The sequence below is a fragment of the Wolffia australiana genome, chromosome 8, assembly GCF_029677425.1.
Source record: "Wolffia australiana isolate 7733 chromosome 8, ASM2967742v1".
Lineage (NCBI taxonomy): Eukaryota > Viridiplantae > Streptophyta > Magnoliopsida > Alismatales > Araceae > Wolffia > Wolffia australiana.
In genome coordinates, this window is record NC_135842.1 from 10,117,876 (window position 1) to 10,145,471 (window position 27,596).

The window sequence follows — 27,596 nt, forward strand, 5'->3', positions numbered from 1 at the left end:
GGCCGGTCCAGGCCACAGATGCTTTGAGGTCAGGAGAGGGCTTGCCGTCACCATACGGTGCTCGCAAATCGGTTGCGGTGTGTACCGGGTTGACCCGCTGCGACGACACTGAATTGCGTTCCTGAGCAAGTCTGCCACGCTTCCCTGATGGACAAGGTCGCGGTCAGCAATGGCTATACGCGTGATGTCGAGTCGTGTAGTGCAACGATCCGCACAGTAATGTCGAGTGTAACTCTTGTATGCGGCGTGCGGCGGGGACAATACCCAACTGAGAAAATGATCAGCTCGACGTTGATGAGTAAGGATAGCTCGTGCACTGCGACGACCTTCCAAAGAGATGGAAACGGCAAAGACCGTTGATCTTTCCTCTCCTCGCTCTTCTTCTTCCTCTCCCTTGAGATCTGAACACAAAATGTAACTTCCACAACTGCAACAGATCTAAGATGTACATGGTCCATCTTGGCCTTATATAGGGGCCATGATGGACCCATTACAGAGTACACATAGGGGCCCATTAAGGGACCCCTTTACAACACTTAAAATAAAAAAAAACATGGGGAAATGATAAAACAACTCAAAATAAAAATGACGGATGAAAATACAACGATATGGACGCGTCATGACGATTATTGTGAACTCTTCATGACGAACACGGACATAAAATCAAACGACTGAAAACAGACAAGGAAAACACAGTGATACAAACGCGGACGTGCTCTACTTGGGGTATTTAAACCCGAGCGTCTTCACGGACGCTTTGGCATGCCGGTCAGGCTGCACACGGACTGGCGATGATGCTGCTGTCGATGAAGACGGCTCTGATGATGCATTGTTGATGATGCTTGGGCGCGCTCCATCAAAATTTCCAGCACAAAATTTTAAATATCCAAGACTACCAAATTTTCTACAATTTGAATGAAAAAAAGTGATTCTCCATTGCCAAGGCACCCTCCCATGTTGCTTCATAGTTGGGTGAATTCTTTCATTTGACCAGGATATGCATAGTGTTTCTTGAATTGATATGATAAAATATCCTTTTGGAAAACCTGCCATCCCTAGTTGTGAGAGACATAAGGAGGATCAGAAAAAAACTTTTGATTCTCTCTGTCACCTTTGTAGAGAGTTTGGAGAAATGGAAAATCAGATGTACAGAAAATGAGTTGGGTAAATGTAATTAATAGCCCGTGTGCCCCAATTTCTCAATGATGGTAGACGGAGTGAAAGATTTTGGCGATAGTGTTTCACATAAAATTTTCACTAATGACCTCATGTGATACTGGTGGTTTTTTTAAGTAGACCTTCTCTCCTATTTCTAACTGGCAATCTCCTTGGTTTCAGTCTATTTTTCACTCTCCTTTGTGAAAAAGCTAATTTGATGAATTAATTAGGGAAGTGGTTAAGCCATTCGGAGGTGGATCAAGCTATTATAACTACATTCTGCTCTTGAAGCCATATTATTCATTTTTTGGCATGTGCAAAGTAAATCACCTACAATGACATTCCAGTTAGGTTTGTGCCTTCGTTCTACCAGTCAGTTTAAAGATAATGGAAATATCTCATCCTTACATTAGTGCATTACAGCTTATGAAGTTCCTCCAGAAAGAACTTGTAAAGCAATTGATATTACATAAGTTACGAGACAATCACACTTTTAGTGATATGTTTATTGAAATAAACATATTTTATTATTATTACTATGTGGTATTTATGATGAAGTCCTAGAATATACGCAATGACCGAGTGATTTATAATGTTAGTGTTATAATTTATCGTTAAACAGCTGGGTAAAAAAATATTCTATAACAATATCACTATTTAACCCTACTTATACAACAACTATGGATGTACCTATGGCCTTAGTCTAGAAACCAAGTATGGATGGTGGGTGTTATTTGGGAAAATAATTCAGCAAATTGATCTGCATGAATCCTTGAATGGTATTACACCTAACTGTCAAATCAGGTTGATTTATGTTACAATCATGTAAATGGCCTTAAGTCTTGAGACAACATAAACATCTTGCGGATGCATGGGTATATTTTAATTTTAACTTAAAATTACTATTCATAAGATTCAAAATAATCATAGCTCAGTTATTTTAAGTAGTCTACTAAGATGATTCGATGGTAAAAATTGTATTCTATGGCCTCCATGTTAGAAAAAATTGACTCGAAGAAGAATATGCATTGAATTACATTGGTAGGGTAGTGGAAATCTCAGAAAACAGGTTAACCAATGATATAAGTTACACTTAGTACTAACTAGAATAATGGAATAGGATCTGATAATTGAGCATAGCTTATGCATATTGGAAGTGTCACATAGATAAATGATTTTACTCATGCACTAACCAATGATGGTTTGCATCCTAAAAGAGAGTTTATTTTCCTTTTTTTATCATCTAAAACACAAGGTGTATCTTGGAACCCCATAGGCTAGAAGTTGAACCTATAAATTGAGTTAAATAGATCACTGGTTACCCGATTGATAGTTCCAACAAAGTGTGTGCCTTCATGTTAGGTGATTTGGGATTAATTTATACCGATTTTTTCTGAAAAGTTCCAAAACATCAGGATGATGGTGTGTAAATTAAGGGAACAGCCATTATAGGTGCATATGCATGACAGACCTAGGTGCCCCATCATTTTTATTTTATTCTCTTTCCACTCACTACTCTAGTGAGACTTGATGGTAAAGAGATCTACTCGATCTTGAAGAAGAGATGGATAATAAGAAGAAGATATCCATCAAGACATTAATTGTGTGGCTATGCCTAGAGGTCAGACCCATAAACTGATTAAAGAAAGCCTTATATGGAGCAAGTCAATGCTTGAATAAGTTCCCCCCAAGGTAATGTGATTGTCAAGTTGTATGAAATTTTTTAAAGCACACAATCAAATCCTAATAAAACCACATGTCCCACCCAGAGCATCATGAAACCATGTGATTTTCAGAAAATATTCCATGCTTCTTCCTTTTCACTGCTTTCTCTCTTGTACGACAATCTTTTCGGCCTTTGATCTCCTGTTAGGATTATTAGTTATACGGTTATAATTTAATATCCCAATATTTAATTAAAACATTACAATTCAAACTTTTTATCAACAATTCCGTGATCCAAATCGTCATCCATCCATGGCTATCGGAGATGTCGGATGACGAGTTCGGACGGAACGGATGAAGGACAGTCATCCGTCATCAAGCGTCAACTATATATATACGTATGAACTGGGGAATTGCGAATGAAGTCTGTTACAGTCGTCGGCAACGGAGATGACGGAGGAGGAAGAAGAGGAAGAGGAGGTTGGAATTGCGTCGGCGCGACGCCACTGGATTGCGTGTCCAGAGTGTCTCGAACGCCAAATTCGATCCGACTTCGCAGGCGATCTCGTCTTCCGTCACGTCGTTGCGGAATCGCCATTCCCTTTCGGCGATTCCGCTGTCATCGAGGTCGCCATCTATTCAATCTGTGTTTTTCTTCGTTTTATCCGTTGTTTTTAACTCTTTCTGGAAGTTTTTCTAATTTTCAGGATATAACTTTGTCGTGTGCAGATTAATCTGCCCAAGAGGGAGGGCGATTCCACCAGGTCAGACCGATCAGAGTATGTGGCTCAATTCGGATGTCACCGATCGGTTCTTTAGATTTTTTTGTCTAAAATAAAGAAATCAAGTTACTGGGAAGTTAGATTAGTGATGTGACATGATTACTGTTTGGGAAATAATCAGCGACGAAGTTGCTGCCCAGTTCGTGATTGTGGCGCTCCATGATCTCGAGTTCTTCCCCGACACTGGGTGAGACATATTTTTTTTCAAGAAGAAGTTTTTTTTTTTTCTCTATAGATTTGCTAAACCTGTGCTACTTCGCATCTAATGAATGGATAGGTACTCTCTTCCAAGTGAGGAGAGAATTCCTCCGTCAGAAAGTATCCAGCTTCAAGAGCAAGCCAACGTTGGAGTATGTATAAATGATAATACTTTCTCATCGGAATGGAAAACAAGGTTTATCCCGGGGATTACTGCTCTGTCACCTGATACTTATATTGGTTCTGGATCATACTCAACCTTGCTGGAACTCATCAGACGTTATTTATTTGGTTCTATTGAAGAACATGTGATGACATCTATCAACCTCTTCCTCGACGGCAGAGCATGCGAGCCCCATGTTACGGATTTCTTCAGTTCAATTGGATTTCCTAATTTTATTGAGAAGGAAACTCCCAGTTGTGTGAGGCATCCTAACATTTGTCCTGTCTTGGGCGTGTTGAAAAGTTCAAGCTGTACATACCTGTTACAGCCAAAATTTCAGTTCGCCTTGGAGTCCATTTTGAACTATAGTCCAAGAGCCTTGAAGTCCAGCTGGCACATTGAATTCATTACATACCAGTTACTCTCTGCAATGAATTGCATTCACAGCTTGGGACTGGCTCATGGCAATATCCGGCCTTCCAAAATTATGTTGACTGATTCAGGCTGGTCTTATCTAAGCTTATGCGATCGAAGAAACAATGATCTGGCCTTTAAGAAGGCTTTTTTATCTTCTAGAAAATGCTGTTATGCCGAAAACTGCTCTTGCCAAGCAATTTGGGAGTACTCAAGGTTATCAAGTCCAGTTGACTGGGGATTTGAGTTCAAGCGATGGCAGGCCGGTGAACTGAGCAACTATGAATACCTTATTTCTTTAAACAGAATGGCAGGAAGAAGATGGGGAGATCAGACATTCCACATGGTGATGCCATGGGTGATAGATTTCAGCGTCAAGCCTGACCAAAATTCTGATGTGGGATGGAGGGATCTTCAGAAGAGCAAGTGGCGTCTGGCGAAAGGAGACGAACAGCTTGATTTTACTTACTTGACCTCTGAGATTCCTCATCATGTCTCCGATGAGTGCCTTTCTGAGCTGGCTGTCTGTAGTTACAAAGCAAGAAGGCTGCCTTTAAGTGTTCTACGCTCCGCTGTCCGATCCGTGTATGAGCCTAATGAGTATCCTTCCAATATGCAAAGGCTTTACCAGTGGACTCCTGATGAGTGTATTCCTGAGTTTTACTGTGATCCTCGTATATTTTATTCTATTCATCCTGAAATGAGTGATCTCCGAGTGCCCTCCTGGGCCGAGTCTCCTGAGGATTTTATCAAAGTGCATCGCGAAGCTTTGGAGAGTGATCGTGTTTCTCGTCAGATTCACCACTGGATTGATATTACATTTGGTCACAAGCTTTCTGGTGCGTCTTCTATTGCTGCCAAGAATGTTATGCTGCCGACAGTAGATCCCATGACACCAAAGTCAACTGGTAGGCGTCAGCTTTTCACCACACCCCACCCAAATCGACAGTGTTCTGGGAAAAAGTCTCTTAATGCCCAAATGGAAAAACCTATTGAGCATGCAGCCCTGGAAAATGAGAATGCAGATGTTTTATCATCAGAAGATTGTAGTGTCCTTCCAGCGACTTGCTATATTGATGAATTGGAAGAATCTATTTCCTTTTCCGTGTATGCTCATTTCCTTAATCCTGTCTACAGTCTTGGCGAAAACCTGAACCAGAAACGTTATGTTCCTAAACCATCAGATAAGAAGAGTTCTCATGGAATGGTTGACTCAGAAAATAGCTCTTTGGCTTTGAATAATGTCAATTTATCAAGCCTTCTTGACTCATTTGAAGATGACATTGGTTTTAAAGGATCACAAGATTTTCTATGTCTGGAGAAACATTTTTCTGAGTCAGCATGTCTCTCGGAAGATACTGCCGAGGATATGTTCTCGTTTGGTTGCACTGTGGCTGAACTATACCTGAAAAAACCACTATTTGACTCTGCCTCCATCTCCGTCTACGCAGAAAAAGACATTATGCCAGGAATCATACGGGAACTTCCAGTTCATGTCAGGCTACTTGTGGAATCATGCATACAGAAGAACTGGAGAAGGTAAAGATTTTCATTTGATGTCATATGTCACTAAGTAGAACATAAAAAACATGGAAAATATTGGTAAACGACGTTCTTTGGTTATAAATCATATTGCTTCCTCTTGCTCCTTCGTGGACCATGAAATTCATTTTGTTGAGCTCGACTTAGAATAATGGTGGTGGCCATCATTGACATTGACTTTCTCAGTCCCTCATGTTGTTATAATTGAAGTACATTTTTTGTTTTTTGAACATACCAGGAGGCCTTCAGCTAAATCTATCCTAGAGTCGGAATATTTTTCGCCAGGAACCAGGTCTGTATATAGTTTTGTTGCACCCATCCATTATCTGTCGACATCAACATCTCGTCTTCAATATGCCTCTAAACTCGGAAACAAAGGAGCTTTGAGAGCTATGGGACCGTTGGCTGTGGAGATGTGTGCTCCATTTTGTTTACCCCTGATTTTGAGTCCTTTATCAGATGCTGAAAGTGAAGCATCTATATCTTTACTCTCTGATTTTATGAGAAGCCTCAAGTTTCCGGCGGTGAAGTTTCTGATTGTTCCCATTATTCAGAGGATATTACAGGTTTGTGAAACTCAACTGGATATATCACTGTTCGTTTATTGTTTATCGTGTTTCTTATTTAAAAAAAATCACGCGTTGTTGATTTCCTTTGCTTTATGAATAATCTCTTTTCAAAAAAAACTTATTGTTGCTCATTATTCAAAAAAAAGTAAACTTACTGTTGCTGAGATCTGAACTTTTATGTCCTAGAAGTATACATGTTTAGAAACAGAAAAAATTGCTCCTCTGAAGACATAATGCATGCATCATAAGAGTGAGCGTGAAAAGTGGAGCTGTAACACTAAATATTGTGTCTTCACAAAATTTTGATGAGCGATTAATACATGCGTACTAAAAACTGTCAGAAATCAGGAAGAGTTTGCCCCTTCTCACTCTCTCCCTCCCCCAATTCTCTATCTCTTTCCCTCTCACTCTCTCCTGTCCCGATTCCCGATCTCATTCCCTCTGAGTCTCTCCCTCTCCCGATTCTCTATCTCTTTCCCTCTCACTCTCTCCCTCCCCCGATTCTCTATCTCTTTCCCTCTCACTCTCTCGCTGCCCAATTATCTCTCTGTCCAGAGTCTCTCTCGTTCTTTCTCACTCTCTAATGGTATCTCGTTCCCTCTCCCTCTCCCACTATTTACCTTTATCTATTTCGTCTCACTCTCTCATGCCTTTGTCTCCCATCCAATCTCATCTCTGATCCCCGTACAGTCCATAATTATATATTGCTTTTATCCAGTTTGAAAAATGTAATCCGCTTGAAAGGATACCACATTTTGTGGAAGCTCTTGGAATGAGATTATTATGTTTTCTATGACTGACTTAATACAGTATTCCTCATTGTGGAAACTCATGTCAAGATTTATTCGATTTATTGCATTGGTTCAATCAGCAATGAACTTTTTAGATGAACTTTTAGCTCATAATTTTCATTAAAAAATATGGCTTTGACACTTAGTCAACCTGACTGGATTGAGGCCGGACCGAACTTCAAGGTCAATGTTTAGATTTTTGCCAAAACCAAGACTAAACTGGATGGTGATGTTCCCTATGTATATCCAAGTGGGCTATGAAATACTTCATGTGCCATTTTTTTGGAAGTGTCGGATTTCAGGATGATTGGCTTTAAGTTTCATGTTTGGACTTAAATGTCCAGTTGTTTGGCTCAGTTTGCCTGGTTAAGTCAAACCAGCTTCTAGAAAGAGAGGAGTAGGCTATTCTACTATAACTATATTTGATGGCAGTGGGAGATAGCCCCTCCACGATGCATTTATCTCATCTATTCCGGCTCCTGCTTATTTCTTGGCAAGACATATTTCCTAATGTAACTAGGTAAAGTTTATAGTTAACAAGAAAATGAGAAATATAATGGGTGACACAAACAAAACTTTTTCTAACATTCCCTTATGCAGCATGAATGCAAGGATATTTTTTTATTTTCTTTCAGATTCATGTCATGGGACCTTCATGTTGGACATTTAAATGTAGGATTTCTCTGTCGGCCCGAGTTTGAAAAGTTGTGCATTTCAGGAATTAATATTAACTCCTGAATGCTTGAAGAATTTTTTCATTGATAACTATATGATATGTAATCACAGATTGCCGGCTGTACACACTTAAAGGTCTCTATCCTCCAAGACTCTTTTATGCGGAAAGTATGGAAATATCTTGGCCAAAGTGTGTATTTGGAGAAAGTACATCCTCTAGTGATTTCAAACATTTGTAATTGTCCAAACAAATCTACAGCCTCTGCCGCATCTGTGCTGCTTATTGGCTCAAGTGAAGAGCTTGGGATTCCAATCACCATTCATCAGGTTGCAGAAGAATGAATATTTTTTTGCTCCTGGTAATCTGTTTGATAGTTATCCTGAAGTTATTTTTGAAAACTTGCAGACAGTTTTTCCCTTAGTTCATCTTTTTGGAAAAGGGCTCGCGGGGGATGGAATTGATGCATTGGTTAGAATTGGTATTTCCGTAAATTCGCATTCACTAATCCTCTGTTTAGAAACTACAAGCATTTTGATTTATCTGGATAGAACATCTTTTTATTTTTGCAATCACAGGCGGGCTTCATGGAGAGGACTTTATTGCCAGACACCTTCTGCCTATACTGAAGAATGTTGTCATATCATGCCTTGATTCATCCTCTGTCCACAAATCTGAAGCAGTTCAAAGTTGGAAATCCTTTGTCTTGACTGATTGTTTTATTACCTTAGATGGCCTGGCCAAATTCTTGGATGAAGACATCCTTCTCAAAGAATTCATATCGGTACTTTTTTTTTTGAATAAGAGTCGGTACTTTTTTTATTCCTTTGTAATATTCTTGTTCAGCATGATACACGAGTGCACTTTTTTCTTATTGTTGCTTTTCTTTGTTTTTTATTTTTTGTTACTCAGGATGAAGCCTGCCTTCACATTAAGGTTCTTTGCCAAGCTAATCTTGATCTTTCTGTATTCCAAGTAAGATATATTTAATCTATTTTATTTTTTTACATTATTTATATTTTTGGCCCGCACAAACTACTGTCAATGCATTGAGATTATTGACTTAAACCTAAAATATACACTTTTGGCGTTCTCTGAGGTTGTCGCAACTGCACTTGTCAGTGTGTGTCAACGGGTTGGACCTGAGTCAACTGCATCCTATATCCTACCCCAGCTTAAACGTCTCTTTGATGAACTTGCCGTCTCTCAAGAGTGCATGGACACCAGATCCTCCAGAAAAATTTCAGCATCTTCTATGAGGTTACAAAGGGAAAACCGTATAGATACCCGCGTGGACATTGTGTAAGGCCTAAACTCTTTTCTGTGGGCTGAATTCTATCTTTTTGGCACTTTCTAATTTCTTTTTGAGTTATGGCAGATCGGTTTTATATCCTCCGCTGGCATCCCTCATTGGCATTGAGAGACTGCGTCAGTCTTGTACAACTTGGTTCCTTCTGGAGCAATTTCTCGAAATGTCTTATGGTTGGAAGGTGCGTTCTATCGTAATCTGATATGAAATACCACCATTCTCTGTTAACTGAAGCTTTCTTTCAGTGGGAGCTCCTAGAAGAAGCTCCTCAAAGTGAAAGTATTGGGAAGGCCATTTCCTCAGCAATTTCATCTAGTGGTTATAACCCAGCCAAGCTGTTACTTACCGGGGCTGGCTGGTCTGTACCACAAACTCAGGTAGCCAAGAGCAGGAAGATGTTCACGTATGGTAAACATTTCAGTGATCAGAAAACTGTCACTGAGAAAAATAAAGATAAACCTAATTCTGGTATGAATTTGCACCAGCCCTGGTTCTGGTTTCCCGGGACAGCTGCCTATTGTGACGGGCTAGATTTTCTTGCCCGGGCGGGAGGACCAAAGGATGATTCATGGAAAGTCAAAGCATCCATTCTTTGGGCAACTCGGGCACATCATGGCACTTTACGTTCTCTTGCTGTTTCGGATGATGAGTGCACAGTGTTCACAGGAGGTGTTGGGCCTGGATTCAAAGGAATTGTGGAGAAATGGGAGTTGTCTCGAATGAATTGTATTTCTGGTTATTATGGTCATGATGAGGTTTGTTTCTTTATTTCTTTTAAACTAATGACGCTGCCTCATTCATTTCTTTCTGGAGGCTTGTTGAAGTAGCCAAAATGTTTTTGGAGGCTTCTTCATTTCTTTCCAGATTAATACCACAAAAAGTTTTTTATAGAAGGAGCCATCTTTATCAACTGGTCTTGGGCTTGGATTACAGAAAGTTAGAATTATTCCATGATGTAGAGAGAGTCAACTGGTCCATCAGACATTAGAAAAATGAATGTATGAGCAGATGATAATCTCTTTTTCATTTTTCAATGACAGAAGAAGTCTTAAATCTTAAAATTTTTTTCTTCTTGATATTTTTTCTATTTTATTATTCTTTAAAGAAATAAGCAGGCTCATATGGATTCAAATACATAAACATCGGGAGAGCAATCTGTTAGTGAGATAGTCAGCCTTATGGGCTAATGGGCCCTATTCTATAAGCCCATTAGCCCTCTTATCATTCTCTCTCTCCTAGGGTATATGTATACCCAGCCATGTACTCTATTGAGTTATGTCATTATCTTCTTCCTTCCTCTCTTGACATGGTATCAGAGATCCAGAGCTCTTCCATCTAGGGTTTGACATCACCCTCTCGCTGTCTAGCGAACCCGGAGCGTGACCGACGGATCAGCCACAGCGCGAGCTGTAGCCAGCCCGCGGAACTTCCGGAGAACCAGCCGCAGCCGCAGCCGCAGCCCTAGCCGGAACCGCAGCCGCAGCCGAGTGCCAGCCACAGCCGCGCGCCAGCCGCAGCCGCAACCGCGCACAGCCGCAGCCGCAAGACAGCCGCAGCCGCCAAGACAGCCGCAGCGCAGCCGCGCACAGCCGCAGCCGCGCACAGCCGCAGCCGCGCCCCGCCGCAGCCGCGCACAGCCGCAGCCGCTCGCCCGCAGCAGCCGCGCGCCAGCCAAAGTCGCGCACAGCCGCAGCCAGCTGCCTCAGCCGCCGTCGAAGCAGCAGCAGAAGCCGCAACAGCCGCCGAAGCAGCCGCCGCCTCCGAAGCAGCAGCAGAAGCCGCAGCAGCCGCCGAAGCAGCCGCCGCCGCCGCAGCCGCCGAAGCAGCCGCCGCCGCCGCAGCCGCAGCTTGCAGCCGCAGCCGCAGCCGCAGCACGGGCCGCAACCTCAGTCACAACAGCCGTCTCCGTAGAGACCACGGCTCTGATGTCGGAGGAACTTTACTCCACGGGCCAGACGCGTCAACCGGCCGTCCCAGATGATGGCTTCACCGATGCAGACTTTCAACGAGAACCCTTGTCACACAAGGTTACTCATTCTCTGCCGGCGGTTCCCGACACGACGTGTCTCCAGGGCCCGAATTTGTTACAGTGGCGTCACTTTGTCGAGACTACTCTCAAGGCTCGCCAACTGTTCAAGCATTGCACACAAGCCCCGCTTCCATCGACCCATCCACACTATGCGGCGTGGGAAGCCGAGGAACACTTCGTCCTTGGATGGCTCTACACGACCTCCCTGGCACCCTCGTTCCGTGAAAGGTTCCCTCGCTGCGCCACCGTGAAGGGTTTTTGGGACCAGGCCAACAAATTCTGCGGCCGCGAAGGGGACAACTGGCGCCTCTTTATGCTCGTTGCTAAAGCCAGCAACTTTCGCCAAGGCGCACTGTCCATCTCGGACTATGCGCTGGAACACAAGAAGCTGTGGGACGAGGTGGACTACTACTTGCCGACGGATGATCCGACGTGCAAGTCATTCCAGAACACTCTTCGCCTACGCCTCTTGGGGTTTCTTTATGGCCTAAACAAGGAGTATGACGACACTCGGCGCCGTGCCCTCCATCGCAAGGAAGGCCTTCCTTCCATTGATGATTTGGTGAAGGAACTCCATGAAGAGGAGAGTCATTTTCATGTCATTGGCACTCTCTCCTCGGAGGCAGCTCGTGACTCGACTGCCCTCCTCGCCCAGCCTCCCTCGCCCGCTCCTGCTCCCCCCGCGGAGGCAGCCCCCTCCGGGCTGATTTGCTCCTACTGCAACAAGCCTGGACATCTCCGCAAGTGGTGCAAGAAGCGTCAGTACGACAACCGGAAAAAGAAGGAGGCTACCGAAGGGAAAGCTATGGTTGCCTCCTCCTCTACCTCTTCTACCAGCCCGGCGACTATTGAGCAGCTCCAAGCCGACTTGGCCCGTCTCCATGACCAAGTGGCTACTATGCAGACTCAGACTCAGTCGACGGCACATTTTGGTGGATTTGGTGCGTTCTCTCTCCCTCAGTCTGAACAGTGGTATTGTGGTACGGCTTCTTACTCGCCTCTCGTATCGGATACGAATTGGGTTCTTGATTCGGGGGCAACCGAACACATGACCCCGTTCAATGACCGGTTTGTATCCTACGAAAGGCATAGTGGGGACCGTACAGTTCTTACAGCCGGTGGTGGACGGTTGCGTGTTGCTGGAATTGGGGCAGTGTTTGTAGACGGCCTCAGAGTGGTCAGCAATGTTCTTCATGTCCCCGCCCTGAGAGCTATACTTATGTCTCCTCAGCGTTTGGTTGACAGTTTGTCCTGTTCTTTTCACCTCCAGCCTGACGGAATGTTTCTATCTGACAAGGTGGGTCGGACTACACCGATTAGGTGGGAGAACGGGTTGCTGTTGTTGGACGATGGGGGGCGCTCTCGGTGCTTCCTGCTTAACCGCCAACTCCGACCGGCGGATGTGCAGCGTATGGGACGTCTCCAGTTGGCTCACCAACGGCTGGGTCACCCGCCATTTTCAGTTTTACAGCGTCTCTTTCCTTCGATGTGTACTGGATTGGACCTTCAGACTATCGTGTGTGATGCCTGTCAACTGGCGAAGCACCGTCGTTCATCTTTCTCTCCGTCCACCTCGCACTCCTCCACTCCATTATTTCGCATCCATAGTGATGTTTGGGGACCCGCCCCGCAGGCTAGCCTAAAGGGCCACCGATACTTTCAGATCTTTGTTGACGAGGCCACCCGCTACACATGGGTCTACTTGTTGACCGCCAAATCTGAGGTTGCTCCGACGGTCCGTCACTTCTGCACCATGGTTCGTACTCAGTTTGGTCGAGGTATTCAGCGCTTCCGCTCCGATAACGCCCGGGACTTCGTCAACACCGAGCTGGCCACGTACTTTGCTGACCATGGGATTCTCCACGAGTCCTCTTGTGTGGCCGCCCCGGAACAGAACGGTATGGCAGAACGTCGGATCGGGTATGTCACGTCGACCGCCTGCACTTCTACTGAACTATTCTGTTCCGTGGGCGTATTGGGGCGAGGCGGTCTTAACGAGTACCCATCTCGTAAACCGTCTCCCCTCCCAGCCCTCGGGTTTGTCAGCCCACTGGATCGTCTCTCCACGGCGTTCCCCCATCTCTCACTGCGGACTGGACTCCTCCCTCGCATCTTCAGGTGCACGCGACGTCCACGATCGGCTCCCACTCGCACGGCTCGATGCTCGAGCTCTCCGGTGCGTCTTCGTCGGGTACGCTTCTCTCCAGAAAGGTTACCGTTGCTACCACCCTCCGTCTCGGAGATTTTTCATCTCGGCAAACGTCACCTTTGCCGAGCACGAGTCTTACTTTGGTGATTCTACCTCGCCACGCCTTCCGCTGGGTGAGGCGTCTTCGACTCCCTCCTTGGAACCCTTTCCACTTGTGGGACCCATCCCTCCACCGTCGCCGTCCCCAGCCACCTTCTCTCCCTTGCCTCCTACCGTCTCACCTCCTGGTGCACCGTATCCTCCCCCTAGTGCACCTCCTAACCCCGGGAAGTCCATCTCTCACCCCGGGGAGCTACCTCCTACTCTTGGTGCACCGTATCCTTCTCCTAGTGCACCACCTTCCCCCGGGGAGCCTCCCCCCACCCCCGGGGAGCTATCTTCTTCTCCCTCCTTTGCTTCCGCTCCTCCGTCGGACGATGCGTCACCCTCGTCTACTGATGATGATGCTCAGTTGGGATGGCCTATCGCCCTTCAGAAAGGGGTTCGTCAGTGCGCTCGCACACCTCTCTACCCCTTATCTCACTATCTCTCTTTTCATCGGCTAAGCCCTTCCTACTGGTACTTTCTTTCTCACATCGAGTCGCATCCCCTCCCTCGTCGCCTATCCGATGCTCTTGCTTCTCCTCATTGGAAAGCGGCGATGGATGAGGAGATGCAGTCCTTGCTCAAGAACCACACTTGGGAAGTCGTCCCACTTCCTCCTGGCAAGAGGGCGGTGGATTGCAAGTGGATTCATGCCAAGAAGCATCATGCTGATGGTACTCTCGAGCGCCTCAAGTCTCGACTTGTGGCTCGGGGGTTTACTCAGTTGTATGGCGTGGACTACTTCGAGACCTTCTCTCCTGTGGCGAAGATGGAAACAGTCCGTCTCCTCTTGGCGCTTGCGGCTCATTCCGACTGGCCGATACGACAGTTCGATGTGAAGAATGCTTTTCTCCACGGTGACTTGACGGAGGAGGTGTACATGCAGCCACCTCCCGGGTATACCCTTGGCCCCCCGGGCACCGTTTGCCGGCTGCGGAAGTCTCTCTATGGACTGAAACAGTCACCGCGGATGTGGTTCGGTCGGTTCTCTTCGGTCATGAAGACCGAGGGCTACACTCAGAGCAATGGGGATGCCTCCCTATTCTTCCGTCACAGTTCCGCGGGTGTCTCCATCTTGGCCGTGTACATTGACGACATCCTCATCACGGGATCCGATTCTGCAGAGGCCGGCGCCTCAGCTCGCTGGCCAAGGAGTTCGAAATCAAGGCCCTCGGGCTTCTTCGCTACTTCCTCGGCCTCGAGGTGGCCTACTCCCCCCGGGGGATCTTTGTGTCACAGCAGAAGTATGCCGTTGACCTACTGGCCTTGACCGGAATGACTAAGTGTGCACCGGTTACTACTCCCATCGACCCTAACGTCAAGTTGGGTAAGGGGGAGGACTCAGTACCGGTGAACGCATATCAGTACCAGCAGGTGGTGGGGAAACTCCTGTACTTGACCCACACCCGCCCCGACATCAGTTTCGCCGTCAACCTCCTCAGTCAGTTCATGCACTCTCCGCGGGAGATCCATCGTCAGGCGGCCAACCGGGTACTTGCGTACCTAAAGGGCTGCCCCGGGAAGGGCTTGTTCTTTCCTCGGTGTATGGAGCGGACCGTGAAGGTGTACACTGATGCGGACTTTGCCGGCTCAGTTGTGGACTGTCGTTCCACCACGGGGTACTGCACTTTTGTCTTCGGCAGTCTTGTCAGTTGGAAGAGCAGCAAGCAGGACAAAGTGTCCTGCTCCAGTGCTGAAGCCGAATACCGGGCACTTGCCGATGGGGCCTCTGAAGGCCAGTGGATATACGGAATTCTCCATGACCTTCGTGTGGAGTATTCCGGCCCGATCCACTTCTACTGCGACAACAAGTCAGCCATCGCCTTGGCAAAGAACCCTGGCCAACAGGGACGGATCAAGCATATGGAACTCCACCGCTACTTCTTCAAGGAGCGCGTGGACGAGGGCATCTTTGACTTGGAATTTGTTCCATCCGCTGATCAAGCTGTTGATGTCCTTACCAAAGGACTATCTCGACCTCTCCTGCAACGTGCAGTGTCCAAGCTTGGCATGGATGACATCCATACTTCGCTTGCGGCGGGTAGTTAGTGAGATAGTCAGCCTTATGGGCTAATGGGCCCTATTCTATAAGCCCATTAGCCCTCTTATCATTCTCTCTCTCCTAGGGTATATGTATACCCAGCCATGTACTCTATTGAGTTATGTCATTATCTTCTTCCTTCCTCTCTTGACACAATCTATAAATAAGCCAATGGAGGACGGGAAACCATGGGGACTTTTTCTTGATTTCCAAGATGGCGCTGCGGCTTCTAGTCTGAGAGAGAGATCCTTCCCGACTCACGTGTGATAAGCGCTATTACAAGAAATACCAAAGAAGGAAAGCTAGATCGGGTCAAAGGCCCGTTGACCAGTCCTACTGACCAAAGGGGTGGAAAGGGAAGGGTGTCGGCTATACCCTTATAAATAAAGGCGGACAGGTTGGGGCTAACCATCTTTTCTTGTAACCCAAGTCAGCTCTCAGGAGTCAAGAGGGGAGGCAGAGGTTCTTCTGCCGTCAAGAGGGAGGAGCTTCGCCCAAGGAGGGAGTCGCTGCCCGAGATCGTGAAGGAACTCTCGCGTCCAGAGAGTCGTCAAGATCTGCTACCTGCATTACTTCATTCTCATCTGTATTTTGTCTTCTCCGTGGACATTCTTGGAATTTCGATACAATTCTTGATTCAGTTCGAAGTTGCATTATCAAGAGTGTATCAACGTGTCAGGAGGGGAGTCAATGTGACTCGCTCCTGGTGGTCTTCTTCAGCCTCTCATCTCATCTGTCACAATCTAACTTTACCGCTGGTTCTACCTAAGGTTGAGTTCTTGGAAGACATTCCTACATAATGCATTTTCTTGACGTATTTCGTTTTCGAATCATTGTTTCGATCCTGCTCATCAGCCAGGATCATACATACCGCTATTCACACCTCCTCAAGAGTGAATTGGAAACTTTGGTCCAACATTTATTAGGATCTCACATCATATTTCATTATATCATAGGATCTCACTTCATATTTAATTATATCAGCGCAGCTTGTTAAAAAAAAGATGGGGTATCGATTATCCGTCCCTCTACGAGGCTAATATCCCTAACAGGTACCCCATGCATATTGTTGGTTAGAGCTAGTCAACTCAGTGCACCGTAAAAATGTTTTAGTGGTGTATAACGGTGGGGGGTCTGACCTCCAGATGATGGAGGTTGGCACTTGGTGACAATAGTGTGGTGGCGGCAGCAGACCTCTATGGTGTGGAAATGGGGCTGACATTGGGGGTTTGGACTGCTGATGACTGACAGCAGATGAAGGTGGCCCAACCATCACACAAATATCGCACGATGGCAGAGGATGCCTAATGTCTGATGAAAATTACTCATATGGCAGAGGATAGTTGCTTCAATGGCAGAAGTGAAATCAATTGGTTGGCTTAAATTGAACAGTGATCTAGACAGTTAATGGCTGCAACTGGTTGCCTGAACAGAGGTTGTGGAAATGATAAATAAAGTAGACATTGCAGACTCCTTGCAGCACTCTCTCAACAAAAGCAGTGAAAGAGATCGCTGATGATGGCAAAGAACTGGTATAAACCAATGTACTCGTTGTTCCACCAGAATGATAATGGTAACTTCCTATGTACTCGTTACAAGCTGAGTTCAACTTTCAGAAGGTGGAGGAAAGTGAGAACAGAATTGAGAGAGTAAGGAGGATAGGACGGGAAAAGAGTGACTCGGCCGAGTGGATGACACCGAGCTGTAGTGATCTTCACTCCTTGCGTGCAGGAGTGGTCGTCTGTGAGAGGAAGCGGTGAGTTCAAGCGGAAGATAACGATAGGTGCAGGAGCCCTCACCTGGAAACCAAAAGCCCCCTTCCCCTTAAGAGCCTAAGAGCTACTGAGGTCTGGTCCGGCGTGGGCCGCGCAGCTCTCACCCTGTTTGGGCCGAGGCTGACGTTCATATATACGTGTCGGATCGCATCAAGAACCCATTTAGGGTTTTAATTAAATACACATTTTGAATTTCACTTCATTTAAAACAGTAACATGGGGGAGCCAGAGAATTAGATTGATGGAGAGAGAGAGAGGGATGGCTAAGGCCCAATGGGCTTGCCCATTTACGTTACAACATCATCAAATGACCTCAGCCCATTCCTTATGCAACCCATTAGTGTGTTGATGGGTTATCATTGGGATGAAGATCAATATATGTTTTCCATATCCTCAGACCTTGGACCCTCAGTAGAGGTAACAGGTTGTTAAATTTGTGATGGAATGTGGAACTTCAATTGAAAAACCATGAGAACCTACTTAAGGAATAAATTTATCAATTTTTTTGATTTGAATCTTGCCTATTGTTATTTAATCCTTCATAATGTGAACCCACTGCAGGTCGTGAATGATATTGCCATCTTGTCGCTGACAGAGAGGGTTGCTTCTTGCGATGGCACCATTCACGTATGGAGTAGCCACACTGGGAAGCTCATCTCATCGTTTGTAGAATCATCTACTAGTTCATCACCTGTGTCATCTAAGGTTAATGAGGATTTGCCCCAGATGTTACCCTCAAATTCAGCCACCGGAATTTATTCTAATGCATTAAGTGGGAGTATGTATACTTGCATGTATTACTTGAGCTCTGATGATCTATTGATAGCTGGAATGGGAAGTGGTTGCATCAGGTAGAAGATTTTCTCCCCCTTTCGATGTTTTCTATAATCAACTCATATTTATGTGAAACAAGAATTCAGTCGTATTCTTTTCATCTTTTTTTGCTGACAGGATACTCATTTGAAAAAAAAAACAGAATTCTCAATTTTCCTCGTGGAGAGTTTGTCTGCTATGTCCGTCTTTTACTCTAAAACCCACATTTTATTTTTCTGGTGTTATTTTTTGGCTAGTTCATCAATCTGGCTCAGGGTAGGATACTCAGTTTCACATCATGGAAAATTTTCACCCCTATTCGTGTCTTTTAGAGTAAACACATATTTCCATACATTTGAATTCTGCACCATTTTCGTTCAGTTTTTTTCTATTGGAAATCTCATTTTTCACTTGTTGGAAAACTTATGCCCACGATGTCTGTCTTTTACCGTAAATCTTCATTTTCCAAAAGCTATTTTGGAAGGTTGAGTGATCTGGCTTATGGTAGGATACTCAGTTTCCACATCATGGAAAGATTTCTTCCCGTTTTGGTGTCTTTTAGAACAAATCCTTGTTTCCATAGATTCGAAATATAGCTGTGATGAAAGCCTCACGGTTGGGAGGAAAAGTTGTGAGAAAGGGCTCACGGTTAAGAAGAAGAAAAAACAGCAGAGGGATACGGGATAAAAAAAATTCTTAGGGTTAGCTTATTGGGCTAATACAGTAGTGTATTGGGCTGAAAACAATGGCCTAATACAGATTACAATGGTCCTTGGACCAATAGCTAGAATAGCCTAAAATTGTGTGCAGCACCTGCATGTCACATGCTGCATAGCATTATCGGAACAGTAGCCAATAGAGTTTTTGCCCACAGAAATATGTTTTTCACCTGGTTGAATTTTTTTGCCCACGATGCATCCTTCATTTACAATAAAACCCATATTTTCCGCCTATTTTATGGTTGCTTTTCTTGGCAGATTCATCGATGTCGCTCAAGGGAGGAAGCTTCATCTATGGAAAGTTGACACAGTTGAACATTCACTGTCATCCATTGTATCCGCCATTTGCTCTTGTGATGGATCAGGGGAACTCCAAGCTGATTCAACTCCACGTGGCACTCGCTGGCTTGCTGTGGGGCTTAGCTCAGGCCACTGCAGGCTCCTCGATACTAGAAGTGGAGAGCTTGTCGCTCTTTGGCGGGCCCACGATGGCTATATTACTCAGGTTAATAGTCCATTTTCCACTACCACGGGTATTTCGTTTTTTTTCATTTGAGTAATTTTCTTTTAAATTCTTATAACCCTTCCGAAGGGGGGTCAGACGCCTGTCTGGGCCTGCAAGCAATTGTTGCTTCTCTCTCTCTCTATATATATATCTATATATCTCTCTACCTTTCCAAGATCATCCCCCATGGAGACCTACACAAGGTCTCTTTCAGCCACAATTCTTTTTTTTCCATTGCGGCAAATTTCAACTTGTGGGCCAGATGCGTAGTAGTATGCCGGAAAAGAAGTGTTCTCCTGTGGAGGAGGAAAAACCCAGCGATTTTAACATTTTGAAAATATAAAAAACGACCCTTTTATTATTTAATAAGTGTTTTGAGCTTTTTGTTTCGCAGCTGGCTTCTCCAGAGGATCATACACTCATTTCCAGCTCTCTGGACAGAACTCTACGTATCTGGGACATGAGAAGGTGAGGTGATTGCGAAATTTCTAGGTAGCATCTTTATTTTTCAGGAAATTTCAGTCCACGAGGGTGTCCAATTTTTACTCCATCTTGAAATTATGCAGGAACCTGTCATCTCAGTCGAATGTCTTCGCTGGCCACTCTGATGGCATCTCCAGATTTGCCGTGTGGGGTCAGAATATGATCTCAATATCAAAAAACAAGATTGGCCTCTCTTCGTTTTCAGGACTCACATCCAATGTAAGTGGGCAGCACTTCATTTATAGAAATTATTATATTCGGCAAAGATCATTTAGGAAATTATCATCATTTAAGGATAAGCTTTGTAGAGTGTTCGCTTTGGGTACAAAATGTCACGGGTTCAAGTCCAGTTATTCCATCGTATTATTTATAATTAGATAAATCGTTTCTTTTTAGCCCTTAAATGCATCCTATATTTATTTTCTTGATTTTTTTGAAAATAATATTTTTCTTGATTTAACGGACAAGAGGAGAAATTTTTACCCAATTTCGAAAATCTTCATTTTTAACATTATAATTAAATGATACATTTTTTCTAACTATGTAAAAATCTATTTTCTCGTCTATTATGACTTCATTTTTGTATTGTTATTTTGTTTTTCTCTTTAGACCCTTACTCTTTGATTTCAATCCAACAAATCAAATCTAATCTTAGACAACCAATCAGATGCCGCGAACTTTTAGAAATATGAATATTACACTTGGCTTCCATAATCTGCAAAATTATCAATTAATCAGTTTAAATAAACTTTGCAGAGGAGTCAAGTCCAGCGGGGTATGGTACCCTTGAAACTCCACTCGTCAGATAAGATGGCGAGGAACCAGTCCAACCTCACAGCCATAAGCATTCTTCCGTTCTCAAGGTTGTTCCTAGTGGGAACAGAAGATGGCCATCTGAAAGTTTGCTGCTGAGGTTTTTTTTTTAGTTTTTTTAGGATTTGTTCTTTTTAATATTTATATCAAATTTCCGATCGTCTATTCATTTGTTTTCCTTGTATCTTCCGAAGAACATATGTAGCATCTCGAAGCCTCCACTTGTTTATAATATTTTTCCGCTGAGGTTTTTTCAATCTTTATTTGGTAGTGTTCAATTCAAGTGCTTACCAACTGTGCTAAAAACTATCGCTGATAGCACGAGTACTACTTTGATAGTACTTCACTTCTGATTCTCTGTTCCTATATATATTTTTTCTCTTAATCATCTGAATAACAAATAACGCCGCTCAGTGCCTTTCACTTGCTTGTTTGTACTGTTTTCCATGTTTGAAATTCTTGTGATTAATTCAGGAGCTCTAGTGCACTCAGATATAGTTAATTGCAAAAAAATACACCACACTGTTAAGTGAGGTTGGGTCACTAAAATTTTCTTCTGGCTGGGTATCCACCTCACTAGGGAGAGGGAGAAATAAATAAGATTCCCTCATGGACTGAAATAAATAATCTTATTTATTTCTCACTAGAGAGGGAGAAATAAATAAGATTACTTTTGGTAATCTCAAAAGTACACCACATTGGTAAATAAGATTCCCTCATGGCAGATGGAAGATAAGGAGGTAAAAGAGGCCAGGCTGGCCGAGCATTTAACTTTCACGGACCCCGATATTAATATTAAGTTTGGGTTGATCACCGATTTTGGGTGATCTTCCCTCTTTTCTTTAAAAAAAAGATGCCCTCCTGTGTATCAGCGTAGAGAGAGATCCTGTTAATCTCAAAAGTACATCAAATTGGCAATAAGATCATCAAAACTCCCTCCTGGGTATCCATGTAGAGAGAGAGAGGGAAAGAGAGATAGAGAGGGGGAGAGGGAAAGAGAGAGAGATGGAGGGAAGAGTGTGTGTGTGTGAGAGAGGGAGAGAGGGAGAGAGAGAGAGAGGGGAGGGAAAGAGAGAGAGATGGAGGGAAGAGTGTGTGTGTGAGAGAGGGAGAGAGGGGGAGAGAGAGAGATGGAGGGAAGAGTGTGTGTGTCAGAGAGAGAGAGAGAGGGGGAGAGAGAGAGGGAGGGGGAGAGAGAGAGATGGAGGAAGAGTGTGTCAGAGAGAGAGAGAGAGGGGAGAGAGAGAGGAGGGGAGAGAGAGAGATGGAGGGAAGAGTGTGTGTCAGAGAGAGAGAGAGAGGGGGAGAGAGAGAGAGAGAGAGAGAGAGAGAGAGAGAGAGGGGAGAGAGGAGGAGAGTGGAGAGGGGAGAGGGGAGAGGGGAGAGGGGGGAGGGGGGAGGGGGGAGGGGAGAGGGGAGAGGGGAGACCGGGAGAGGGGAGAGGGGAGAGGGGAGCGGGGAGAGGGGAGAGGGGAGAGGGGAGAGGGGAGAGGGGAGAGGGGAGACGGGAGAGGGGAGAGAGAGAGAGAGAGAGAGAGAGAGAGAGAGAGAGAGAGAGAGAGAGAGAGAGAGAGAGAGAGAGAGGATTGTACACGAGGGCAGTCAGATCTTGTTAATTTCAAAATGGCACGATTGGTAAGATTGGGTCATAAAAAATCCCATCTGGGTATCTTCAGAAAGTTAGAGAGAGAGAGAGAGGGGATGTGCGTGACGCCGGCAAACCTTAAATTATACTTCCATCTCATCTAGATCACCGCTTAATATAGCCCAAGCTTCTCAGCTTCTCCACCAGTTTCCTCTCTGCAGTGGCCTGAGAAGAGGAAATAAAAGAGTCTAATCTCAAACCAGGAAGATCACAAACAGCATCCAAATATGTATCATAAACTATGATAATACCTCAAGCATTGGGCTTCCCTTTGGGATATTGCAGGAAAGAATAACATGGAGACCTGTTCTTATCACTGCAAACCAAAAAAAAAAGAAAAAAAAACAGCATCAACAGGTCATTAAAATCCGATGACAAAAATTATCTTGATTAAACTTCTTGAGTGGTGATTAAACATATATTCTACATCTTGAAAGGATGAACACAGAGAAGACTAATGCACGAATTGCAGTACAATAATACGTTGATTGTTTTCATAAAGGATCAATTAACTACGAAAGAAAAAAACAGCATCAACAGGTCATTAAAATCCGATGACAAAAAATTACCTTGATTAAGCTTCTTGAGTCGTGATTAAACATATATTCTACATCTTGAAAGGATGAATACAGAGAAGACTAATGCACGAATTGCAGTACAATAATACGTTGATTGTTTTTCTGGATCGGTTACTGTTCCTAGATCTTATGAAAAACTGAAAGCGAAAATAATCGGAGTGGGATTTAAGGGCCAAATTTCTGACCTAAACGGCGAGCAATTGAAGAGCCCACGTTATCAGATCCGCCACCCATCACGGAGGAAACGCTTACTGAATCACTCTGCAGAGGATTGACAATGTTTGTTAGATTTGATAGGTTAAATCTGCCAAATTTTGGTAGATTTTATGGCATACTAGCCGGGTTGGAGCAGCCGCAAACATGTGGCCCAATTTCGAGGAGTTGCATCCGATCCAGACATAAATCTGCAGTAATCCACGATATCTTAATCGATCCATTAATCATGATTTTCCAACAAAAAACCATGAACGATTTAAATTTGTAATCTTAAATCTGAAGTAATCAACAATGGCAGGCAGAAGAGATCAATGATGCAAATTTAATCAGCGTGGTTAGTTGCCATTTGAAAAGACTAAACCCCAAGTTTCGGCAGAGATCAAAGAGGGAAAATATGGACTACTGATATGAAATCTCATCAGCCAAAGGTGGGGAACGATGCAGGGGAAGAAAAGAGGAAGGGATTTTGGGGATTGGGGGGAGAACCTGTTTCTGGAGGCGTATGATCTGGAAATGTAGGGCAACGTCGTCTGCGTTCTCCGAGAAGCTCGTTGTACGCGCAGTGCCTTCATCCGCTGCCAATTCCTCCGCCATGGAAGACTTTGACAAGCTCCCCACGCTTCCACCGTCTCTCTCTCTCTCTCTCTCTCTCTCTCTCTCTCTCTATCTATATATATATATATCGCTCTCTTGCTCTCTTACACTCGCTGTGTTTTCTCATTACTGACTCTCTTACGGTCTGTCTGTCTGTCTGTCTGTCTGTCTGTCTGTCTCTCTCTCTCTCTGTTTTATTGTTTCTCTCTCTTGCTCCTCACCCTATCACTCACTCACTCTCTCTCTCTCTCTCTCTCTCTCTCTCTCTCTCTCTCTCTCTCTCTCTCTCTTTCTCTCTCTTCCTCCTCATCCTATCACTCTCTCTCTCTCTCTCTCTCTCTTTCTCTCTCTTTCTTTGTTTCTCTCTTCCTTCTCACCCTATCTCTCTCTCTCTCTCTCTCTCTCTCTCTCTCTCTTTTTCTCTCTCTTTCATTGTTTCTCTCTTCCTTCTCATCCTATCACTCTCTCTCTCTCTCTCTCTCTCTCTCTCTTTTTCTCTCTCTTTCTTTGTTTCTCTCTTCCTTCTCCTCCTCTCTCTCTCTCTCTCTCTCTCTCTCTCTCTCTCTCTCTCTCTCTCTTTCTTTGTTTCTCTCTTCCTTCTCACCCTCTCACACTCTCTCTCTCTCTCTCTCTCTCTCTCTCTCTCTCTCTTTCTCTCTCTTTCATTGTTTCTCTCTTCCTTCTCACCCTATCACTCTCTCTCTCTCTCTCTCTCTCTCTCTCTCTCTTTTTCTCTCTCTTTCATTGTTTCTCTCTCTTCCTCCTCACCCTATCACTCTCTCTCTCTCTCTCTCTCTTTTTCTCTCTCTTTCATTGTTTCTCTCTCTTCCTCCTCACCCTATCACTCTCTCTCTTTCTCTCTCTTTCATTGTTTCTCTCTTTCATTGTTTCTCTCTCTTCCTCCTCACCCTATCACTCTCTCTCTTTCTCTCTCTTTCATTGTTTCTCTCTCTTCTTCCTCACCCTCTTTCTCTCCCTCTCTCTCTCTCTCTCTCTCTCTCTCTCTCTCTCTCTCTCTCTCTCTCTCTCATTCTCTCTCTCTCTCCCCCCTCCCCCTCTCTCTCTCTCTCTCTCTCTCTCTCTCTCTTTCCCCTTTCACTCTCTCTCTCTCTCTCTCTCTCTCTCTTTCTCTCTCTTTCATTGTTTCTCTCTCTTCCTCCTCACCCTATCACTCTCTCTCTTTCTCTCTCTTTCATTGTTTCTCTCTCTCATCGTTTCTCTCTCTTCCTCCTCACCCTATCACTCTCTCTCTTTCTCTCTCTTTCATTGTTTCTCTCTCTTCCTCCTCACCCTATCACTTTCTCTCTTTCTCTCTCTTTCATTGTTTCTCTCTCTTCCTCCTCACCCTATCACTCTCTCTCTTTCTCTCTCTTTCATTGTTTCTCTCTCTCATTGTTTCTCTCTCTTCCTCCTCACCCTATCACTCTCTCTCTTTCTCTCTCTTTCATTGTTTCTCTCTCTTCCTCCTCACCCTATCACTCTCTCTCTCTCTCTTTCCCCTTTCACTCTCTCTCTCTCTCTCTCTCTCTCTCTCTCTCTTTCTCTTTCTCTCTTTCTTTGTTTCTCTCTCTTCCTCCTCTCCCTCTCTCTCTCTCTCTTTCTCTCTCTTTTCTTGTTTCTCTCTCTTCCTCCCACTCTCTCTCTCTCTCTTTCCCCTTTCACTCTCTCTCTCTCTTTCTCTTTCTCTCTTTCATTGTTTCTCTCTCTTCCTCCTCACCCTATCACTCTCTCTCTTTCTCTCTCTTTCATTGTTTCTCTCTCTTCCTCCTCTCTCTATCACTCTCTCTTTCTCTCTCTGCTTCTTTATCTCTCCCTCTTCACTCTTTCTATGTGTTTTTCTCTCTCTTCCTCTTTCTCTCTCCCTCTCTCTGCTTCTTCATCTCTCACTCTTCACTCTTTATAAGTGTTTTTTCTCTCTCTTCCTCGTCCTCTCTCCCTCTCTCTGCCTCTATATCTCTTTTGCTCTTTCTCTTTGTTTTCCTCTCTCCCTCTTTCTCTCTCACTCTCACTCTTTGTGTTCCGCTCTCTCTCTCTCCAAACTCTTTTCTCTCTCCCTCTCTCTCTAAATTCTCTTTCTCTCTCTTACTATCACTCATTCTTTGCGTTTCTCTATCTATTTTCCCTCTCTCCAATCTCTAATTCTCTCTTACTCTCGCTCTTTCTCTGTGTTTCTCTCCTTTTCCATCTAGTGTCTCTCCAAACCTTTTTCTTTCTTTTTCTTACTGTTCTTTGATTTCCTCTCTTGCTCTCTCTTTCTCTGTGATTCCGCACAAGTAGAGGGAAGTTTCTTAACTATAGTAATACACTCCATTAGAGGGGGAAAAAGTGGGGAAAAGAGGAAACATTAGCCCTTGAGGAAAAATGACGTATGAAGTCTTATTAAGTATTTGTATCAATGCAGATATATCATAGGTGCGAAGATAACCACTGGTTGGTCTTCATTCGACAAATCGAATGACAACACTATGCAAATTATATCTCAAAATATAATAGATGAATCGAAGGCCCCAAAGAATCTCAAAATTCATATGAAATTAGACAAAAACCCAAAAATATAAATAAATATGTATTTCGACTTGCAAAAATAAAAAAATATTTTTATATAAAAAATACAAAAGTAATGTCAAAAAATTCAGGAAAAATTATATTTTGACTCAAAAAATTGTTCTTTCAGAATTCGATGTCAGAAAATCATTAAAAGTACTTAAAAATTCATAAAATTCAAATATCTTTGATTTAGGTATCAAATTCTTGCATCAATAATATCCATGTAATTAACCTATATTTTGCTTCTTTCTTATTAATCAAATATCGAATAACATTATGATCAGAAAATAGATATTTTTTTACTACGTAATAAATATGGTCTAAATTTATCTGAAGCAAACAATATCTAGCAATTCCTTTTTAGTTGTAGTGTAATGTGCCTGATCATCCATGATGTAGAATGATGGGTCGGGATCGAACAACTTTTCTAGCATAAATTGGGCTGGTGTAATGCAAGTGGATGCTGATGCGGATGCGCGTAAAAAATCAATGAGAAGCTTAAACAGGACGTCAATGACTATGACAACCAATAAATCACAGTAAGAGGGGCTTGGGAATGCCACTAGGTTCCCAATAACTTGGGCGTCGGGTTGATGCCTGATAATGTGAGGCAACTACTGCCGATGGTGTGTACATCTTGACGAGTCCAACTGAGGACGAAATCCTAGCTCTCAGAGTGATATCCCTATCTACCTCTAATCTAACTCGGTGGTGGAGACGGGTTTGGGACACACTAAAGTAAATAATAAATGTGTACACAGGGATCGGTGCTAGTGTACCCGAATATATGTGACCCGGCCATCCATGACAGTGAGAATGGGAGTCACCGAGCGACCTGTCATTGATGCGGATGACCGCTAGAGCGGCACCCGCCGGCAATTTGGCACGTGGTGATGGCGAGAGGGCACGCAGCGGTGTCACAAGCGGAGTAGATGGGCGGTTGCAACTGATGGAAATATATGTGACAGGCAAGCCAATCACACATTCCACATCTCGTTCCATGTTCATTAATAGAACATATTCATTATAGTGCACGTGTGATGTGTATAATGAAGTCCATAAATACATGATCGGACTTAGTGAATTATGATGAGATCGTAATACAGAGATCACTATTTTTTAAGCATATGTTCTAAACATTACTATTCGAAGGATACACGAGAAGGAAATCGAAGTATCCACATAGAATAGCACTATCTAGCCTCACTCATATGATGAGTATGGCCGGTCCAACAGCCATTAGTGTGGCGACACTAAGGATAGAAAGTGGGTGGTCTTTAG

The 27,596-nt window shown here is 44.1% G+C and overlaps 3 protein-coding genes across 4 annotated transcripts; 2 read left to right on the plus strand and 1 right to left on the minus strand.

The window, feature by feature from the left end:
* The first annotated feature begins 3,259 nt into the window (after nt 1-3,259).
* LOC144706401 (protein serine/threonine kinase) lies at nt 3,260-20,992 on the plus strand. Of its 2 annotated transcripts, XM_078579326.1 has the most exons (18): nt 3,260-3,450; nt 3,553-3,602; nt 3,727-3,792; nt 3,883-5,919; nt 6,161-6,488; nt 8,069-8,284; nt 8,364-8,436; nt 8,534-8,739; nt 8,868-8,930; nt 9,055-9,257; nt 9,334-9,445; nt 9,510-9,641; nt 9,750-10,019; nt 17,964-18,253; nt 19,193-19,439; nt 19,834-19,907; nt 20,006-20,141; nt 20,679-20,992. In XM_078579326.1, exons 1-18 carry the CDS (start codon nt 3,274-3,276, stop codon nt 20,832-20,834), a joined length of 4,836 nt encoding a protein of 1,611 aa, XP_078435452.1. In that variant the 5' UTR covers nt 3,260-3,273; the 3' UTR covers nt 20,835-20,992. The 2 variants fall into 2 exon arrangements, with proteins under 2 accessions (XP_078435452.1, XP_078435451.1); XM_078579325.1 differs by having other exon boundaries at nt 9,510-10,019.
* Nucleotides 10,931-13,208, plus strand: LOC144707211 (uncharacterized). Its single transcript, XM_078580347.1, has 2 exons — nt 10,931-12,234; nt 12,591-13,208. Exons 1-2 carry the CDS (start codon nt 11,190-11,192, stop codon nt 12,611-12,613), a joined length of 1,068 nt encoding a protein of 355 aa, XP_078436473.1. The 5' UTR covers nt 10,931-11,189; the 3' UTR covers nt 12,614-13,208.
* Nucleotides 20,993-22,344: 1,352 nt separating the features above from the next.
* LOC144707076 (proteasome assembly chaperone) lies at nt 22,345-23,851 on the minus strand. Its single transcript, XM_078580198.1, has 5 exons — nt 23,661-23,851; nt 23,294-23,362; nt 23,144-23,219; nt 22,632-22,696; nt 22,345-22,545 (listed from the first exon to the last, which is right to left on the minus strand). The coding sequence occupies exons 1-5, from the start codon at nt 23,766-23,768 to the stop codon at nt 22,486-22,488; spliced, it is 378 nt and encodes a 125-aa protein (XP_078436324.1). The 5' UTR covers nt 23,769-23,851; the 3' UTR covers nt 22,345-22,485.
* Nucleotides 23,852-27,596: the final 3,745 nt, after the last annotated feature.

Excerpts from the sequence above, each read along its gene's own strand:
- LOC144706401 (XM_078579325.1), top strand. The coding sequence starts at position 3,274 with ATGACGGAGGAGGAAGAAGAGGAAGAGGAGGTTGGAATTGCGTCGGCG. Across the intron at positions 6,489-8,068 it reads TTATTCAGAGGATATTACAG|ATTGCCGGCTGTACACACTT; the intron begins GTTTGTGAAACT and ends ATGTAATCACAG. Across the intron at positions 8,931-9,054 it reads TTGATCTTTCTGTATTCCAA|GTTGTCGCAACTGCACTTGT; the intron begins GTAAGATATATT and ends GCGTTCTCTGAG.
- LOC144707211 (XM_078580347.1), top strand. The coding sequence starts at position 11,190 with ATGTCGGAGGAACTTTACTCCACGGGCCAGACGCGTCAACCGGCCGTC. Across the intron at positions 12,235-12,590 it reads GGCACATTTTGGTGGATTTG|GTGGGTCGGACTACACCGAT; the intron begins GTGCGTTCTCTC and ends CTATCTGACAAG.
- LOC144707076 (XM_078580198.1), bottom strand. The coding sequence starts at position 23,768 with ATGGCGGAGGAATTGGCAGCGGATGAAGGCACTGCGCGTACAACGAGC. Across the intron at positions 23,363-23,660 it reads TCATACGCCTCCAGAAACAG|ATTTATGTCTGGATCGGATG; the intron begins GTTCTCCCCCCA and ends GGATTACTGCAG. Across the intron at positions 23,220-23,293 it reads CGGCTGCTCCAACCCGGCTA|AGTGATTCAGTAAGCGTTTC; the intron begins GTATGCCATAAA and ends AATCCTCTGCAG.